The sequence below is a fragment of the Pezoporus occidentalis genome, unplaced genomic scaffold (assembly GCF_034315485.1).
Source record: "Pezoporus occidentalis ecotype Australia unplaced genomic scaffold, CSIRO_AGI_Poc_V1 ctg13, whole genome shotgun sequence".
In the NCBI taxonomy this organism is placed as follows: domain Eukaryota; kingdom Metazoa; phylum Chordata; class Aves; order Psittaciformes; family Psittacidae; genus Pezoporus; species Pezoporus occidentalis.
Genome location: NW_026913103.1, coordinates 14,481,173 through 14,501,320, shown reverse-complemented (window position 1 = coordinate 14,501,320; position 20,148 = coordinate 14,481,173). Strand labels below are relative to the sequence as shown.

Here is a 20,148-nt window from a genome sequence, read left to right as displayed (position 1 = left end):
TGTTTGGCTGAGAAAGTGAAATTAGACTCCAGGTTAAAGCTCACTGATCCAGAATTTAGGTGGCCTCTTAGCTGCTCTTGTAAAGCACTCTAACATCAAAGTTTGGCCTATGTTACAGCTTCAGGGTTGGGTGATTGCCTTGCTCTTCTCCTTTGCTTAAATAGGAGTGTTATCACTCATCTTGTATTGCAAGTCAGAGAGATGAATTGTAGAGACAGATGGCTTGAAACAGACAGGTTATTACAATGATAGTCCTTCTATATGTAGTACATATGGATTCTGTGAGCTGCCATTCTCTTCTGCTATTTTCATGCCTTTAGCCACCTGGATTCTGAATTGACTGAGACACAAGTAGGCACGAACAAAGGGTTTTTTTCTTCTTTCTTGACATATGCAAACCCCACCTCAGTCAGAGAACAGACACTGCTTCTGAAAGAAATCTGATTTGTTGCATGCAGGCATGTGTGTGCCCCAGAAGAGGAATTAATATAGCCAGTATAATTTATGTTTAGTAAATAGTTGTTTACACTTGGGTTTGACTTGGCATGATTTATGATGGTACAACATGGTGTCCTACCAGTCTTCCTTCTATTACCCACATTCCTAGTGCTTTTTCTTAAATTGTTTGGGTTTTTTTCAATAATTGTTTATAATAATACTTCAAAGTTTATGGGTTGGTGTCCTGGGTTCAGCAGTAGCAGTCATTTTTCTCCTTCTTGGTAGCTGGTGTAGTGCAGTGTTTTGACTTTCAGCTCGGGAACAGAGCTGATAACAAGCGATGTTTTGGTTTGGCCAAGGACTTTGTGAGCCTCATGCTCTGCCAGGGAGGAAGGGGAGCCAGGAGGAAGCAGAGACAGGACACCTGACCCAAACTGACCAAAGAGGTATTCCATACCACAGCACGTCATGCCCAGGATGTAACTGGGAGTTAGCCGGAAGGGCTGGGGGACTGCGGGGTTGGAGGAGGTATCGGTCGGAGCTTGGTCGGGCTGGGGGGGGCGAGTTATCGGTCGGCTGGTGGTGAGATGATGTATTCTCTTCCCTTGTTATTTCCTTTATCATTATTATCATTGGTGGTAGCAGTAGTGATTTGTGTTATACCTTAGTTACTAAACTGTTCTTATCTCAACCCGTGGGAGTTGCATTCTTTTCGATTCTCCTCTCTGTCCCTCCGGGAGCAGGGGGAGGGCAAGAAAGGGGGGGAAGTGAGCGAACGAATTGCCTGACTGGGTTTGAACCACGACAGTTGGGAAAACACCTTTGAAAATGTGGACTCGGTGCACATCAATATAGAAGGGACTGCCTCACATTAGAGAGGAATTAAAAAGGTATTCTGAGATGAATCAAGTTACTGTTCAAGTTAACAAAAATAGCTCAGTTATCTAATCAAGATAACTATGAATATTAGTCGTCTTACCTATTTCACTCCTCTCTGAAGACACAATGTATGGAATTGATCTTGCATCCCTGCAAGCTGTTCACAGTGACAGTCCGCTTTCACATTGTGTGTGTTAATTAAAGAAAGATATTGCTGTTTCCAATCCTTTCAGGCCAGTGTTTAAATTCCGGTCTGGAAACCATTACTAAAAACTATGGTGGAATGCAGGAAGGTATTCAGCTTTCCTCCAGAATCACCTGAATACCTGCAGAAACCCTCTTTAGAAATGTGTGCAGTCAGAGACTAATTTATTTAGCTCGGTATTTAAGGTTTGTAGAGAGGGGGTTGGGGATTTTGCTTTTAATTTTTACACCTGAGTAAGTTCTAAAGCTCATAGCTTGCACCAAGTTAAATAGTAAAGACTGTGTCTTACTCTGTTGGAGTTACTTGTTTATTCAGGTTTTAATGATCACAGTGAAGCATTTGCTCAATAAGTACATTACTGGATATTCACAACATTTACTAGCTTTAAAGTGTTCTTAAGTGTTGCCTCTTTAATAATGAGTTTTTAATGCTTGTGCTTAATTTCCTAGCTACCTTTTTCTGTAAAAACATGAATGAAACTAAAGCAGACAAGCAGACAGTGGTTTTACGAGACCTCTGCAGAGATACATGTGTAGTGTCTACATTTAGGCTGCCTTTGAAAAATCATATCTTGGAAGGACAAGTTGGAAGCTGAAGTTCCATAGATGTTAAGTGTTGGGTGTTTCCAGTTGCTCACTGGAGACATGTAAATTAGATGTCTGAAATGGTCTCCATGAATACCCTGTACTATGTCCCTGTTTTGTGTCTGTCAGCCTTTCAGTTCAAGGAATCAAATATGTCTTTGCAGTGCTATGACAAAGGATCGTGTTCTTGCCAAGTTTCATTAGAAATATAACTGAAGAAACTAAATAAAGCGTTAAACTTTGTCGGAGCAATCCCAGGCACAGCTACAGGCTGGGCAGAGAAGAGATTCAGAGCAGCCCTGCGGAGAAGGACTTGGGGGTGTTGGTTGATGAGAAAATGAACATGAGCCAGCTTCAGTGTGTGCTTGCAGCCCAGAAAGCCAACCGTATCCTGGGCTGCATCAAAAGGAGTGTGACCAGCAGGTCGAAGGAAGTGATCCTGCCCCTTTGCTCTGCTCTTGTGAGACCTCACCTGGATATTGCGTGCAGTTCTGGTGTCCTCAACATAAAAAGGACATGGAACTGTTGGAACAAGTCCAGAGAAGGGCCACGAGGATGATCAGGGGACTGGAGCACCTCCCGTATGAAGACAGGCTGAGGAAGTTGGGGCTGTTCAGCCTGGGGAAGAGAAAGCTGCGTGGAGACCTCCTAGCAGTCTTCCAGTATCTGAAGGGGGCCTATAGGGATGCTGGGGAGGGACTCTTCATTAGGGACTGTAGTGACAGGACGTGGGGTAACGGGGTAAAACTTAAACAGGGGAAGTTTTGATTTGATATAAGAAGGAAATTCTTTCCTGTTAGGGTGGTGAGGCACTGGAATAGGTTGCCCAGGGAGGTTGTGAATGCTCCATCCCTGGCAGTGTTCAAGGCCAGGTTGGACGAGGCCTTGGGTGTCCCTGCCCATGGCAGGGGGGTTGGAACTAGGTGATCTTAAGGTCCTTTCCAACCGTAATGATTCTATGATTCTATGATTCTAGTCTATGAAACTGTAAACTTTCTGAAAACAGGTAAATTTGTATTTAAAAAAACAAAAAAACAAACAACCTGCATAAATTATGCTACCCGTGCATACAAATACTGTTAGATAATATTCTTGTAGGAATTCCTCTTATTAGCTAAGGGTTATTTTGTCCCTTGCATATCGCTTGGGGTTTGTTTTTTTTCTATTAGAAACTGTTGTGCATCCTGTAGAAATTCACACTTGTGTTGTTAGTATTTTGTGAAACTTACTCCTGATTTCAAGCTCATACAGATTACAAAGTCCTAACAAAGTGATGAATGTATTAGGTATGATGCATATCTATTTGCGATTTGAATCCCAGACCGTGTTCTTTTTTGTGCTGTATTTCAAACTGCAAAGCAAAATATGGCTACAGACAATGCTGAAGAGTCTTTTCTGTATCTTAGAAACACAAAAAACTCATGAAGTTTCCTTTGCTGTGGAACAGAACAACATTGTACTTTTGCAAGATGCAGCTGATGCTCCAGTCCAATTTCAGGCTGAGCAGTGTGCAGTACTTTCTGAAAAGAGTGGCCATGTTAAATGGCAGGAACATGACTGTAAAATGCACATTATATCTGTTTCAGTTTGCATGCTAGTAGTGACAGGTGCTCAATGGTTGTCAGCATCCTTGTCAGCATAGAGACTCCTTTGACATGAAAGTCACCAGCTCGGTCCTGTTGCTGTGCACCTCTATTGGCAGTTCCATCAGGCCATAGCTGATCAGTGAATGTCAGAGCCTCTGCTGTTCTTCTGGTATGTCCTCAGCCCTCTGTGTTTTTGGGCAGGCCTTGCCTGTTTGAACTTGCCACGCTTCTTCAGCAGCTTTCCTGTGGGAAATGAGCAGATAGGTCATGAGTATATAGGTATCTTCAGGGCAATGCAAAACCACATCCAAAGTGACTTGCATAAAGGTTTGTAACGATTACCGTTGCTTTAAGCCAGTCAATGGGTAAAGTACCCAGGGACTCATTAAGTGACATTTGTGGTGTCGTTAACAGAGTTTTGAGCTGTATTTCAGGAAATGCAGTGACAGCCTTTAATGTCTAATTGACCTCTTCTCTTTGTTTCACTTTCCATATTTGCTTCTGATGTGTTCCCCTGTGGCAGCAAACAGCCCTGCTCAGTATTCTGAACTTCTGCTCAGAATTGCAGCACCTCAGCCTGGGCAGCTGCGTCATGGTGAGTACTTACACCACTCAGGGTGCGTAGGTTTGTATGTGTGTGTGTGCAAACCCTTGCTTTGGAACCCAGGCTGGGGTTATGTTTCACAAAGACATGTTAAATGCTAGACTGATATTATACTCTCTTAAAGGGTCCAAGATGAATGCAGTTTAGCCATATACTTAAGTCTTATATACTAGTTTAGAAGGTCTAAACCAGCTTGTAGGCTTTCTCACACTTGTTCAACTTCTTCCTAAGCTTTTGGGCATTCTTTATATGCGTAATCACTTTTTTCTTTCCAAAACTAGTAATCAAAACTTACTTTATTCAGACCAAATCATCATTTCTAGCAGATTAACGCTTGTGTCTGACCCTTACAGTACCACAAGATAAATATTTTCAGTAAAAGCCATTTATCATAGACTTGCTGGGAACACTGATGATTTAAAAAAAGAGAATACAGGAACAGCAGCGATTCCGCAGGGCACTCAACTGAGCTGTATTACATGTACATGCCAGAGGCAAAGGAGACTTAGCTGATCTTCCTCGTAGTTCAAGAATCATAGAATGGTTTGGGTTGGAAGGGATATTAAAGCTCATCTAGTTGCAGCCCCTTGCCATGGGCAGGTGTCCAGGGTTCAGCTGTAGCAGTCACTTTTCTCCTTCTTAGGGATTAAACCACAGCAGCAGGGACACCTTCCACTAGACCAGGTTGCTCAAAGCCCCCATCCAACCTGTCCTTGAACACTTGTCAGAGATGGGGCTGTCACAGCTTCTCTGGGCAACCTTTGTCAGTGTCTCACCACCCTCACAGGAAAGAATTCCTAATGTCCAATCTAAATCTCCCCTCTTTCAGTTTAAAGCCATCCCCCCATTGTTCTATCCCTACATGCCCTTGTAAAAAGTCCCTCTCCAGATTTCCTATAGGCCCCCTTTAGGTACTGGAGGGCAGTACCCTTATAAGGTCACCTCTGAGCCTTCTCCAAGCTGAACAAGCCCAACTCTCTCAGCCTCTCTGTCTTCATAGGAGAGGTGCACCAGCCCTCTGACCATCTTCATGGCCTCCTCTGGACTCACTCCAACAGATCCATGTCCTTCTTATGTTGAGGGCTCCAGAGCTGAATGTGGTGCTGAAGGGAGGGGGTCTCACAGAAGCAGAGTAGAGGAGCAGAATCACCTTCCTTAACCTGTTGGACATGCTCATTTGATGCAGCCCAGGATATGGTTGGCTTTCCATGCTGCAAGCGCACACTGCCAGCTTGTGTTGAGCTTCACACCAGCCAACACCCCTAAGTCTTTCTCCTCAAGGCTCCTCTCAATCCATTGTTTGTCCAGCCTGTATTAGCTTGGGGTTGTCCAGAGAAGCAAGTGATAAAGGAGAATTGGCTCAGCCTTCTGTGCTTTGACTCTTGGACGGAAGAGGAAGGCAGTGTTGACTGTTTTTTCAACAAGTTCTTATTTTCCTGTTTTTTACTAGTGGATTTCATTTTTTCTGCCTGTATGTTTGGCCTTTGTTTCAGTCCTTTTGGCTTGCCCAAAGTAACTAGTAAGACTTCCATGAGAAGATGGAGCAACTGGTCAGCCCAGAATAGAAACAGACATATTCTTTAATCTGCATGTGCTTATGGTTGCAGTGCCTATGGTCATAAAAATCAGTTTTAATTATCTTTTAAAAGAAAAACAACTATGGAAAAAAGGTGAGGAGAAGGATTCTGAGGAAAAAAAAAAAAATTTCACTGCTTTTTCACTGATCCTTATTATTAAGTGAATTAAAGGCACCTATATCTGGGGTTTGATAGGAAATTTATTTTATTTTTGTTGTTTTAAAAATGAAACCTCTACTATACAATAGTTTTCAGAGCTCTTTAGAAATGACAAATGCTTAAAACAGATCTGTAGGTGTGTTAGCAAGCAAATCTTGAAACACCTATGTATGTCTGGAAAGATGGTATATATGACAAATTGTTTGCTTTCCTTGCAGATTGAAGACTATGATCTTATAGCAAGCATGATGGGAGCAAAATGCAAAAAGCTTCGTAGTCTGGATTTGTGGAGATGTAAAAACATAACTGAAAGTGGAATAGCAGAATTGGCGTCAGGTTGCCAGCTTTTGGAGGAACTTGATCTTGGCTGGTGCCCTACATTACAGAGCAGTACAGGCTGTTTCACAAACCTTGCACGTAAACTCCCAAACCTGCAAAAGCTCTTTCTTACAGCCAACAGGTCTGTGTGTGACACAGACATTGAGGAACTTGCTGCTAACTGTACGCATTTACGGCAGCTGGATATATTAGGTAAGAAAATGTGGGAATACTGTTTTTTATCTTACTGTGTCTCAGAATTTGTGCAGTTAAAGAGTCCTTAAGACAAAACCATCTTCTAGACATATTTCTAAATAAATATTTCTTAAAATTATGGTTTAACATTTAAAAAAAAGTTACTCACTGCAGTGTATTTCTGACTCAGAATCCAGTGTATTTGTACCAACCGTGTAATTTGACTACTTAGTATGAATTGCTTAAACTGAGATTTAAGCGCAAGATTTTTTCAGTAGCTTTTAGTTTCATGACCATTATTTTTTACACTGAAGTCTTTTTTTTCTATCAAAAGATTCAATTTCTTAACCTTGTTTCTGCTTTTGTTGTTTTATTCCTTTGAAGCATGACAAAGTGTATTTATAGAATGAGTCTGTGATCAATAAACAGATTTCTGCTTTTACGCAATACAGATATATCAGTCAATATTGAATTTCTTTGTCACTTTTACCAAGAAGTGAGTTTGACTCATTAAAGAGGAAAAGGTAATTAACCGCAAAACTTAAAATGCACTTTCTAGTAAGGTGGGAAGGAAGTGATGAGGGGCAAAAGGTATAGCAAACCTTGAATTTCTAATCCTCTACAGCTTCTATAGTTAAAAATATTTTTAGAAATATAAATACACTTTGGGCTCTTGAGGAAGGACTTAGAATACAGTTTTGCATGATACTAAATTTATTCTTTTTATGGTGGAATGTGAGGTTTTCTTTTTAAAATAATGTAGGACAGCAGGGATATTTGTGACATCAGTGTGGGAGAAATGTCTTCGTGCTTTTACTGATTTATTTTCATAGGGCTAATTGAAAAGGGGAGATTTAAATAAAAGGAAGTAAAGTAACTGCACCATGTATTTTCAATTTTTAATACTTTAAATGAAAATATTACATTTGAGAGCGATGCTGTAAAGAACTGAGAGACCTCAGATTGAATAACGTTTCAAGCAAGTTTACGGCTATTGGCATTTCTCATAACAAAAAATTTACCATATGCCTTCAGATTGTCATTCCAGTATAGCTAGTACACTCTTCTATCATGAAATATGTTTGTACTCATCTCTGAGGAAGTTGCCTTCTGACCAGCATGGGAAGAAAAGATGAACAGCTAGAAACTTAACTCCACTTAATACAAATTGTAGAGACTTGATGTGTGTGTCCACAGGAGGTAATGTGTTTTGTGTATCCTTAAGGAATCTTACTTTGTAGCTAGATTATCAACATCACATTTCCCTCTTCAGACATGAAAAATTTCCAAACGCCATGGTGAATGAAGTCTTTCATAAACACGTATGTTCCCCTGACCACCCACTTCCATGCATTTCTGTTACAACGGCATTGTGTCTGCCCACAAAGTGGTCTGACCTTTTCATTGCACCAGAGGCTGCCCAATGAATAGTTTGGCTGTGTTAAATCCTGTGGATAGTCTTGCTACTTCTGTTGCCTCTCTGCTGGCAGTGAAGGTTTGTTGCCAAGCTTCTTCAGCATTTGAATTCACGTTTGAATTTAGTTTGACGTCTTGCTGACGTTTTTGTGGAAAAATAACACATGAATGTGGAAAAGGAATTTGTTCTATTCTCTGTGTGCTTGCCTATATTCCTGAGTCAAGTGGACCAGTGAGGCAGCATGTTGTGTTCAGATAAATGCTTTCCAGGGGATATCCAATTAAACTGTCCAAAAGAAGGGGTAGTGGGTTAAAACTTAAAACAGGGGAAGTTTAGATTGGGTATAAGGAAGAAGTTCTTTACTGTGAGGTGGTGAGGCACTGGAATGGGTTGCCCAGGGAGGAAGTTGTGAATGCTCCATCTCTGCTGGTGTTCAAGGCCAGGTTGGACAGAGCCTTGAGTGACATGGTTTAGTGTGGGGTGTCCCTGCCCATGGCAGGGGGTTTGGAACTAGATGATCTTGAGGCCCTTTCCAGCCCTAACTATTCTGTGATTCTATCTTACCAAAAAACCTTAATATCTGTCTTCCAGACCTCACTTTTTCCTTCAGGGGAATACTCGGTAGAGTGGAAAGAATATTGTCTTCTGCTGTAAATGAGTCAGTACAACATGATACAATATGTGTGAGTGAGTTACTTAGCTTTTTTGTCAACAGCAAAGAAACTGTGTTCATTTCTTTGTCTGAATATGGGAATCATTACAGCCTGTGGTTAAAAGGAAGAGTTGTCAAGTAGAACCACAGCAGGTCACCTGGAGGCAGAGTTGCCAGGTGTTCCCATGTAAGTGCAGAAATCTTTGTTGTCTAATCTAAAGAGCTAGTCTCTCATAGTGTAGGAGTACCAAGAAAGTCATAAATCTCTGTATGTGCTCCAACTTTTCACAGCTGATGTAGGGCCATCCTGTTACTATAAGCTACAGAAATGCTTAATATGTTTTTGTACTTTTGAATGAGTGTGACAACAGGTCTGAAGCTGTTAGAGGCCTGAGGTCAGTGCTTAGCTTTGCAAGAGTAACCTTGAACAGTGGGTCTTCTCTGTGATGTGGAAGAATGAGAGGTGCTCTCATTATATCCTTTGTCATCTCCGAAGTACAGAAATATCTGGCTTGTACATGCCTTGTAAAGGGTGTAGGAGAGTTGCTGATAGGTTAGCAGTGCCCATCATAAGGGAATTTCTTTTGCTTCAGCAAGCTGTTTAAAAGCTTAAGGTTTTTTATGCTTAACTAAGTAGGGATCAGAATGTCATACCTTGCACCGTAGTCACCAGAGCTGACAATGCTAGCCTGGTTTCTCTGCAGTTGTTAGAACTTAAAAACTTGTCAGGGAAAACTTCTTGTTTTGATTATAGATTATTTATCATCACAATAGCTTCAGGACTGGAAGAGTCCAAGCCTCTGATAGAAATCTTGAACTCTGTGTCTTTCATTTAAGTATTACAAAATGTATGTTATATATATACCCTGGATGCTGTTTTCAGGTACTGTGGCTTGCTACCCATCTGTCCTTTACCATTATCATTTGGCAATTCCCTTGTTACATAATCAGAGCACTCCATACAAGATTAAAATTGCCGAACTTATTGGCTCATATAAAGCATTATTTGATGGTAGCTGTGTTTGTGGTGTGTAATATATACTTCAGAAAGTAAACTTCTGTTTAAAAAAAAGAAATCATGGGTTGGATCTGTATCTGCTATATTATAATACAGTTTGGAAGAGGAAGCGTTGATGCATGTCACTGAGTATATGAGGGTGTGCTTCTTGAAGTTTTTAGTTCTGGGGTTTCTTTTACTCATTACATACAGAGCTGCCTGCTTACAAGTATCATTTCCTTCTCTGCCCACAACTTTTCCACTGACTGACATGGCAGGTTTCTACCCTGCCGTAGAATGATCCAACTGTGATCATTTGACAGTTTTGTGGTGATGTAGTGCATCATCCAGGGCTATCAAAAGTTGTGGACACCTCTAGACCTGTAGTTAAAAACTAGTCTTCAAACTGTGATCAGCATTGAGCAATGTGACAAGTCAGATGACAACCTGAATTGGCAGTGCCAAAAGCTTTTCTTGTACATTACATCAGCTACTTTGTTCTGTTGCTGTGGGGCTACCAGCTGCTGTCAAGGGTGAAGAATAAGTCATCTTAACCTCACTCCCCAAAATTCGTGACTGCCTATGTCCTGCACAAAAAGAGTAATGAAAAGTAGATGCCCTTGTTAACACAAAATTCATGTATTCCTATCTACATACCAACACCTCCCACACCTTCCTGAGCAACAGAAAACCCAACTGCCCCCTTGCCAGCTGTCAAAATTTTCAGCTTTATCTTGAGAGCATCAACACGTAGTTAGTCAATTCAAACATGAAAATGTGTAGAACCCTAAAATTTTGAATTTGAGTTGTGGGCAATAGATTGAATAAAATGTAAGGAATAAAAGGCTGGTCTGGATGCTCTAAGGAAAGGAAAAGTAAGAACATTTGAGGGGATAGTGCTTGATATTTTTCAGGGTCTCTACTCTTAAATATCATTTAATGTGTAGTGATATCCCTTGCCCTAGAGATCAGGGCTGTAACATGTTTTATAGCAGTCGTGCACAGCTCTTCTGAACAGCTCTACAATTTGAAGACTTTGATATATGGTATAAATGAAATAATTTACAGGCAATAAACATAATCATTCTAGTAAACAAATCATTACTCAGAAGTGCCTTTATGCCAAACAACAAAATTAAATAACATATTTTAATATACTGGTTATGTATTTATTCTCAGAAATGGCCTATTAGTCCATGTGGGCAAGTTGTAAGTAACAAAGGTCCAAAAGCCTCTGAACTCTAGAAGAATGCACTATATGGGTAACGAGCAGCATATGTTGTCAGTCTTTCAAAAGCAAAGGAAACATGTATTACTCTTCAGAAGTGCTTTTGAATGTGCTTTAAGAAACCACATCACTAATTGTACATTGTATAAATAAAAGTAAGACTGCAGATGATGCTTGCTTATCTTGTGGTGTGACTAACTAAACCCCAGCCAGGTTGCTGGGCTTTTTAGCTTTTTGAAAAAAGATATTCCCTAACATAAAATTGTAAGTCTGAAGAGGAAAAAAGAAACAGGTGCAGTAAAACATGCAATTTAGGATGGCCTACGTAGACTGAGATCTTTAATGGATTTGCAACTTAGACGAAACGGTAGGAGAACTGTCGAAGTTCAGGTAGGAAGGGATGAAGAACATCCTACACAAAAAAAATCTGTGGCTAGGCATCTAGATCTGGCATTTTTTGTAGAAACACACATTTGAATCTTGAAGCGTAAAAGCTGTTATGTGTAAGTAAGACTGGTTTTAAATGAAGGTGCTGATTCAGTAGCAATTTTAAGGCTTGGTAAAAAGAACCCAGGAGTAGCATAATATGTTGTTCTTAGAGTTTCAGTTGGATGGTAGAGCAGATCCTGATGGTAGGACAGTGGTAAAATTTATGGTCAAGCAAAGTGAATAATTGAAAGTGTATTACAGAATTTCTGTATATGGCCATAGGGACTGTTACATCAACCACCAGACAGTTGTGGTGACGGTGATCATGTAATGATAAGGGAGTTAAAAGTCACAATAATAATGACAAGCTCTGATTACCTCCCTGTAGGTGAAGTAAAATCTGGGGGCATGATAGGAAAGACTGTTTTTTGGGTGATGTTAAATGATGTCTCAAAGCAACTAATTTAAGAAGTAAAAGAAGTGAAGACTACAGTTAGATACCCCCTTGCTTACACAGAAGAGTACAGGAGACTACTAAAAACAGAGGCATCTTTCTCAAAATAAATCCTGTTCAGAGAAGGAAAGTGGGAAGATGAACTTTAAAAAGTGAAACAAAATCACAGTAAGGCAGTATGAGATATTAAGGAACTATTGGTAAAGGTAAATGCTAAAACTGTATTTTCAGATATGTTAAAAGAGGTTTACAGGAGAGTTACTGAGGTTGGTAGATACTCCAGATGTGAAGGATTACTTAGATCAAGAAGGCCATTGCAGCAGAACTGTTGTCTGTCATTAGGGTTCATGGCAAGGAGGATCAAGTAGGTTGCTACATCAGAGTCATTCTTTCCAGGAGATTAGCCTGGAAAGCTGCTTTAAATTGGAATGCCAATACAGAAAGCTTTTGAACAAATCAATACACTGAACAATAATAAATAGTTAGGGCTGAATAGTATTTATGCAGTAGTTCTAAATGAGCTTAAATACAGAGCTGTGGAAATCTTAGTTCTGGTGTGTGGTCTGTCACATCAGCCTTAGCACTAGAGAAATGAAGGGTTATGAACATGGGTAAAGCTTCTCTAAAAGGTGCAGGTTAGAAGCTTCAAAACAGTAAGATCACCTTTTGCTCTGTGAAAACCAGTTGCAACCATGAAGTCGGTGCACATGAAGGCCATTATGATATTTTGAGGGAGAGCTGCATCCCTGTGAGGATAGCGTAGTTATGCTCTCCAGTCTTTTAGAATTCCTTGGAGTTCCTCATGATCATGATCCAGTCCATAAAGGTTTGGATTTTCAAAAGCTTCAGCCAAGGTTTTTCTGCTTTTGTGACTTAGCTGTCTTCTTCTGGGTTATGAGTGTTTCGAAGACAGAGGACAAGAACAATGAAATTATGTCATTACTGTAGTCACTGAGGTTCTGTACTGACCTGCTTATAAGTAATCCAGGCAAAGGGGTGGATAATGCATTACCAGAGGGTAATGCGCAGCCATTCAGGGTAGAAAAATCTTAAGCTGAAGAATTTAACACTGAAAAAATACAGAATGATTTTATTCTGCGTTATCATCTGATACTTAGTAAACAGATGATAAAGCAGGAAGAAAACATTCCATCAAATGCAAAGTTATTGCATGAGGCAAAATAACATTCACTAAGAATACAGGGGAAGGGGACTTTATGTTAGTTACTGTTCAGTAGGAAAGAGATCCTGTGGACAGTTTTTGGAAAACATTAGCTCATTGCTCAGCATCGTTCCGACAGGCAAAGAGAATTTTAAGATATTTTAGGAAAAAAAATGGAGAAAACACCGTTAAGACCTCATTTAGAGTTACTGGCTCTGTGTTTACTGCACTGTATAGCTCTAGTTGTCCAATTTTAAAAGTACTAAATTAGTGCAGAAAGAAGACAACAGGGGTCATCTGAGATGCAGAAGAGTCTGGAAAACAGGCAGCCTTGAGGGAACAGGAAGATGTCCACAAGATTATAAATGATGTGGAAATAGTTTAATGGGAGTGATCTCTCACTGCTTATTTGTGATTCATTGCCCCTTAATTATTACAATTAATAGTGTGTTTAATGTTTATGTGGGGGGCGATTGTTGTTTTTGGGGTTGGGTTTTCTTTTTGTTTGGATTTTTTTTTGTTGTTGTGTTGGGGTTTTTTGTTGATTTATTTGGTTTTTTTTGTTTGTTTTTTGGCTTTTTTTTCTGTAAATAATATTGGCCTTGACCATAGACAAGATCCTGAGCTAGGTGGCTTTTTGGGGTGCAGTTCAGCTCAAGGTGGAGCTATGTAAGTTGAAGTGTCCACTGACAGGTGTGTGCAGTCATATTGGATGTATAAATTACAGAGCCAGGAGAGCTTTCTTTATCCCACTATAGCCATCCAGGCTTAGTTCACTTGCCCAGAGTAGCCTGCCTGGCTTCCAGATGTTCCAGTAAGGCATGGTTCTCCTTCTCCAGGTTCACATGTCTTAATAAAATTTGTGTTACAGTAGCATTTTTTCGTAACACACTATCAAGTAGCTTTAAGAGAAAAAAAAAAAAGTATTATTCTCACTAACTTTACAATTTGCTTTGTTTCTTTTTTTCTTGTTTTTGAACAGGGACAAGGATGGTAAGCCCTGCATCTTTAAGAAAATTGCTGGAGTCTTGTAAAGATCTTTCTTTACTCGATGTGTCGTTCTGTTCGCAGATTGACAATAGAGTTGTCCTAGAACTGAATGCCAACTTTCCTAATGTGTTCATAAAAAAGAGTTTCACTCAGTGACTCACTACTTAAGCTGCTGTGAAATGCATTTGACAGAGCTGTTTCCTGTGAATTTGTGCTGACTTTTTTTAAGAAGACTATAAATCTGCTATGAAATAGTGGAAAGTATTAATTATCTAAAAAAAAAAAATAAATGGGTAAAATACATATTAAGTAAATTGTGCGTTTCTTAAAGAGTTGATATTGCACCTAAGAATTGTTTAACTCTGTATTAATTGGTGGCACTGCATGTTTTTAAATACCAGCCATCTGTGTGGCTTTAATGAGAAGGAAATTAATAATGTTGTCTTAAATGTCCCTTTATAGAGTGTTACACACAATAAATTCTGTTTATATCTGGATGGAAGCAGAATTTCAATATTTAGCAGTAAGAAAAAATGGGTGCTTCCTTTTTATGTATAAGTGTTTGTATGTGTATATATGAATGTTTACAAATGTATTTGTATATACATAGATACTGTAGCATTCTCGCTTAGTCTGCAGCATAAGATGTTATGATCTGGCCTATAGTTAGTTGTTTGAAAACCTATTTATGATTATAAGAATGGATTGAAAAGGCACTTTGTCGTCTTCGGATTTTTGGCAATGAATTGCATCTGATACGTTTTTCTCCCTTCCTTCACCTGAAATAGATGTTGTGATGCTTTACAGTCCAGCCTAAGTGACACAACCAATAAATGAAAGAGTCTTCCACCTAACTTAGAGCAGAATCAAAAGGGAAAATTGCCAGATGCTTCTTGGTATTGGATATAAAGTTGGAGCCAGGTACTTAGTGTCATAACTGGTAATGTGTAGAAAACTCCAGAGCAATTTTTGTTTCAAATTTCTGTCACGGTCAAGACTTGATTTGTGGCACATCTGGTTATCATGCAGAGTACCATGAAAAATAGGGTAATGCATTACACTGGCATCAAATCTATTGTCAAGTGTAAAACCAAACATCTTTGTTCAGTAAAACATCAGTGAAAATATAGTATAGTGGGTTTGAAACAAGGGCAATGTGATTTGGTGATTAATAATCACCAAACATTAGCATTGGATTTGGTTTGGTTTTGGATTTTTTTAGTTTGGTTTTCCAAGAGGTGATCAGTCAAAGTACTATTGCACTCTCTTTAGCACTGTTCAGCCTCTGAAGACGGAAAACTGTCAATGGACAAATTCTGAAGGTTTCTTCCTTTTGCACTTTCTTTGATGAGGATTTTCTCCTTTTTTTTCCTTTTTTTTTTTTTTCTTCCTTGAGTAAAACTGCTACAATATGTTGCTATGTACAGCTTGAGTTTAGAATTTTATCTTTATAGCTACTGTTGGTGAATATGGACCATGAAATATAGCTTGTCATTTGATATTAATTCCACTATTCTTGTATTGATGGCACTTATTACCTACTGGAATAATAAGAAAATTATTTTGTCTGACAAAAGAACATTATTGCACTGAAGATCACTGGCAAAGAATACTTCAGTTTATGCAGTAAATAGCTGACTGCTACTAGAGGACTGCTATGAATCACTGAAGATTTGACAATCTCCATGACTCCTGAATGAACGCTTTGAACTCTTTGTGCTGGTGCCAATACTTTATAAACCATGTCATGAAACAGCTACAGAACATTTATCTAATCTCATAGAATGACCTTTTTCATCAGTTTTTTCAATTTTACAGAAACTTTTGGGAATTCCAGATCCAAAGAAGGGCATGCACAGTTGGCTTTTTGATTTTTCTTCCACACAGATGGCACTATGGGATTTCCAACTAGATTATGCCATTCCATTTTATTTTTTCTTTCCCCAGAAAACTGGACATTGTCAAGAGATCTTTAGCTTGATTTACATTTTTTCCACACTGACAGTTGTCAGCTTTGGTGTGCTTCTATATGAGACCTCATTTATTTCAGTCAGGTTCGGGTTGATTTATTTGTCTGGGAACTTAAGCTTTTAACTTTTCTTTCCTGCAAGTAATATTTTTCCTTGTAATTGAGTATTAAACATTATTGTTTTAGAGAACACAGGTTCAGATAATGGGAGTTTACAAAGAACAGTGTTTCAAAACAAATGCTTTAGTTGTGAAATTTCACTTCTCAGGGTGCATCTGTATTTATCTCCTTTTTTTCCTTAATGATCCTTGTTTTTCTCTGTAAATAGAATGGGATGTGGATGAAGTGATAGCCATTGTGCCTTCGAACTGGTAAACTTGGTAAATAATACAGTTTCACATCTACAGCATCAGTGAATCAAATAAGAGGTTTTGTAATCATGTATGTGTAAAGGATTTCATTCTCTATTGCTTTTTAGGTAGTATAAAGGAGGTTTAAATTGATGTTTTGTTCATACTAAAGGATTTTTTTTTTCTTCCATTGTGCCTTCAGTTTGAAATTGGTTTTGTCAGGAATCCTCTTGTCACTTGAAAGATAAATTGAAGTCTGCTTTTTATTTGGACTATTTAAAACTCAGCTATTGCTAACACAATTAATTCAAATAGCTGAGAAATAATTGGGAAAGACTTCCATCTGTAGTTGTGGACTTTAAACTTCAAACAGCGGGTACGAAGCTCTTTTAGCTGTGGCTTTACAGGTCTTCCAGCAAAGAGAGCATAGATAGACCAGACTTGACATTTCTAGTATTTCCAGAGCAAAGACAGTAACATGCTTTTAGACCTTCCTTATACATCACAAAGAAGCAAAAATAGATCACCGTCTTCTTAGTTGTACTATTTTATACTTGTGTGTGTATATGTATACATGTGTATGCATAAATTATATATACACACATGTATGTGTCTAGGATTTTTTTGTATGTGTGTACATACTTATAAGTCTCAAAGTTTTTCATGTAGGAATTACTTTTATGATGTGAATGTAATAGCAAAGGGTGTTTCATGGCAGTTCTGTTTTCAACTGTTGTTTTACTGTACCTAGAGACTGAGTTCCTCTCCACCCATGCAGCAGGAAAAGCCTGGGCAGGAGGTGTGCTAGATTTCCTGTGATGCTTTGCCTAAGTGCCTTTTGGTTTGTTTACATGTGAAAGGTATTACAGGGTATTGTAGAGTGTGAGTGCAAAGTCCAATAACTACTGCGGACTGTCTCCTTGTGAAGTAGTCATACAGAGGGAAACTTACTCCAGTTTTATTTAATCCAAACTGAATGATGGCGATTCCTTAGTTGGAGGAATTTAATTATTTTGGAATTAGGTCATCATCTCCAACACTAGACCTTCCCTCAGTCATGTTACCTAAATTGTGCTTTTGAGGATATTACATTTCCTTTTATCTTGTCCTTTGATCTTGTCTGTCTTTGTGAAGCATTGTAAAAAATGCGCTTTGGCAGCAAATGTTAAAAAATCCATTGCAAACATGTCCAAAAAAAAAAGAAAAAAAAAAAAAGAGGCTTGTTCTGAAGTGCTCCTGTTCTTAAACTAAAGAACTAAAGGGGAGCTTTCCATACTATCTGTATGAAGTTGGTGTGGGATAGCCTGTAGGCAGAGATGTCACTCTTTTGGTAATTTTAAAATGAATATGATAATTTTATCATTTAAAGCAACTTCCCAGTTTTTAAAGGCTTCAGTTCAGTAGTGTCCTTCCTTGTATTCAGAATTCTGAGCTGTCTGACTAGATAGCTCTATGGAAATAGATGGGGTTTCTGTTATTTAAATTATGTACATGATTAAGTACATTAGTGAGCAGGACTTGCATGGAAAACCAGTTTTGGGTAGGAGTTTGTACCTCTACAATCCCTGTGTCCTCAAAAGTCCAAATTACATACCAAAAGAGGAGAAAAACAAAAAAAAAAGGAAGACTCTTGTTTCTGCTGCCTGATTCTTTCATTGGAGCTCTCATGCCAACTTTTCCAGACACAAGATGTAATTTTGGTACACAGTGAGTAGAATTCATCTCACTCAATGCTAGCTCTGTGAAAGTTAGACATCTAGTTTAAGGAAGGAATCTGGGCACCTCTAGAGAGCTATTAATCTCCTCAGATAGATATTTAAGGAAAGTAGAATGAATCATGTTCTAGAGAGCATCTCTGGAGACTCTGGAAGCTATGATTTACCTTAGGTTAGATATGCGACTTCAGAATACTAAACTGAGATTAATTCCATCCAGTGCTCTACTACCTGTCCTGCAGTGGCAAAAAAAAAACAAGATTGGAACAATGTTCATTCCCAAACCTCAAATCTATCCAAAATCTGTCCAGAAAGAAGCAAATTAAAGAGATGCTGACAACTTGAAAAGTCCTTGTTTTAAATGCCAGGATCTACTTCTGCACCTGAGTCCCGTGCCAATGTCTGTGGTGTGTCTCTGGGGGCTTGGGGCTTCTTGTTTTTTTGGTTGGGGTTCTTTTGATGGAGCTGCATCCCCTTTCCGTGTTGTGAAATCTCATGTACCTAACTGGCTATATGTATAGTTCTGTGAAATTAACAGGCAAATGAAATGAATGTATTGCAGCTGTTTTTATAACCTTTCATATTGCTGTTATGAAGATTAAGACTAGTTTAACTTGTCTCCTGTCATCCCAAATGTTACCAACTGTGCATTTGCAAAAATTGTACATTTAGTCAAGGTTCTGATTCTGTGTACTTATTTCATCTTATGGGATATGTTTCCCATGTCACATCTGCAGGACTACTAAATTTACAAAAAACTCCACAAAATGTAGCATTTTATTATATATGTTATGGGGTTGACATGTTCATTATTACTCTTTTGCAATGATTCCGTAAATTGTAGCTTTTGAAATTACAAGGCTAGAAAATTCTCGTTTAGTACATCTGTATATGCTATGTTAGACACAATTTTTTTTCCAAAATGGAAGCATTTGTCCTTACTGAGATTATGATTTCTGTGATTTTAGATTTCTGACTTGATAATAAAATCCAAGAAGGGCTCTTTATTAAATATTAGGATCAGGTTGTGGTAACTGACATTAGGAAGGGCTAAGGCATGAGTCCTCTGTGTTACAGATCCTCATGATCTGCAAAGATGGGCCTCAGCAAGAACTAGCTCTTTTTGAGAAGATTCAGCCTCAGTAGTAGCACGCAATGTTAAGATTTTCCTTTTTAAATGATGGACTAAGTACTGTTATTTTAGTTTGAGTTTCATAGCTCTTGTTTTCATTTAAGAATGATATAAGGCACAGTCAGGGCACACACATCATAAATTGGAGGGCATCCTTTATAATGATAAAATTATAAAGAGAAATGTTTTATTACTCTTTTTCTAAAAACAAATAAAAAATCCCTCAGCTATTTTAAAGCTCTTTCCCCTTGGATACTGAAGAAATGCAAATGTCAATAAAGTTGAGAAAAGAAACAAAGGGTCATACCCAGATTTAAGTGGAAACTCCTGAAGGGGTGGCCAGAGCTATTTACAGACAAGAGGAAAGTAAGTGCATAGTTCTAGATCAGCTGTTACCTTTCCCAGAAATTTAATATCCCATATAATTTCATATGCTCATATTTCAAAGTCATGTTTTAGCATTTAAATGCTCTGAATATTCATATATGTGCTTATGCAGCAATTCCTGATGTCTCTTTCATTTTTATGAACTACGTGAAGATTTTGTTTTTTTCACTTACCACTGGCCAGCTGTATTTTTTGTTAAACTCTGAAATGATTTTGTGCGTGCACACACAGATGCATGTACACACAGATGCATGTAAGACTTAATTGCTTAGGATTTTTGCAATAGTTTTCAAAGACAAATAAACTACAGGTTTTGGGTAAAAATGGTAAAGAAAAGGTTTGATCTGTTTGCTTCAGTGTACTGATTGCTGCTGGTGTAGGGAGAGGGGAAAAGAAACTTGTGATGTTCAGAACAGTCACAAGAATCTTATTTGTTTTTTTTTCTTTAGGAGAGGTAACATTTTTCTTGGTTTAGGTTAGTAGGAAGCTTAACTTATTAAAATAAAATTTTGGTAATGTTTTTGACATACAGTTCTGTAGTGTACAAAACAATGTGATTACTTTACAGCAGTCTGAATGTTTAGTTTCCATATTCTTAGTATTTGTTGACATAGATCTTGTAACAAATTGGGATTGCCATGCCTTAAGTGCCAGTGGTTTCTGCTTACTCTGTTGGAAACTGTTCATAGTATCAAAACATGAAAATTTGAATTCAGATTAA

General features: G+C 38.5%; 1 protein-coding gene across 5 annotated transcripts in view; it reads left to right on the top strand.

The window, feature by feature from the left end:
• Positions 1 to 18,521, top strand: part of FBXL4 (F-box and leucine rich repeat protein 4) — a 62,760-nt gene extending 44,239 nt beyond the window's left edge. For all 5 annotated transcript variants that reach the window (XM_062608450.1, XM_062608453.1, XM_062608451.1 and 2 more), the window contains exons 7-9: positions 4,216 to 4,287; positions 6,251 to 6,563; positions 13,867 to 18,521. In XM_062608450.1, the coding sequence (XP_062464434.1) occupies positions 4,216 to 4,287; positions 6,251 to 6,563; positions 13,867 to 14,030 (549 nt within the window). In that variant the 3' untranslated portion in view covers positions 14,031 to 18,521. The remainder of the gene's footprint in view (positions 1 to 4,215; positions 4,288 to 6,250; positions 6,564 to 13,866) is intronic.
• The last annotated feature ends 1,627 nt before the right edge of the window (positions 18,522 to 20,148 follow it).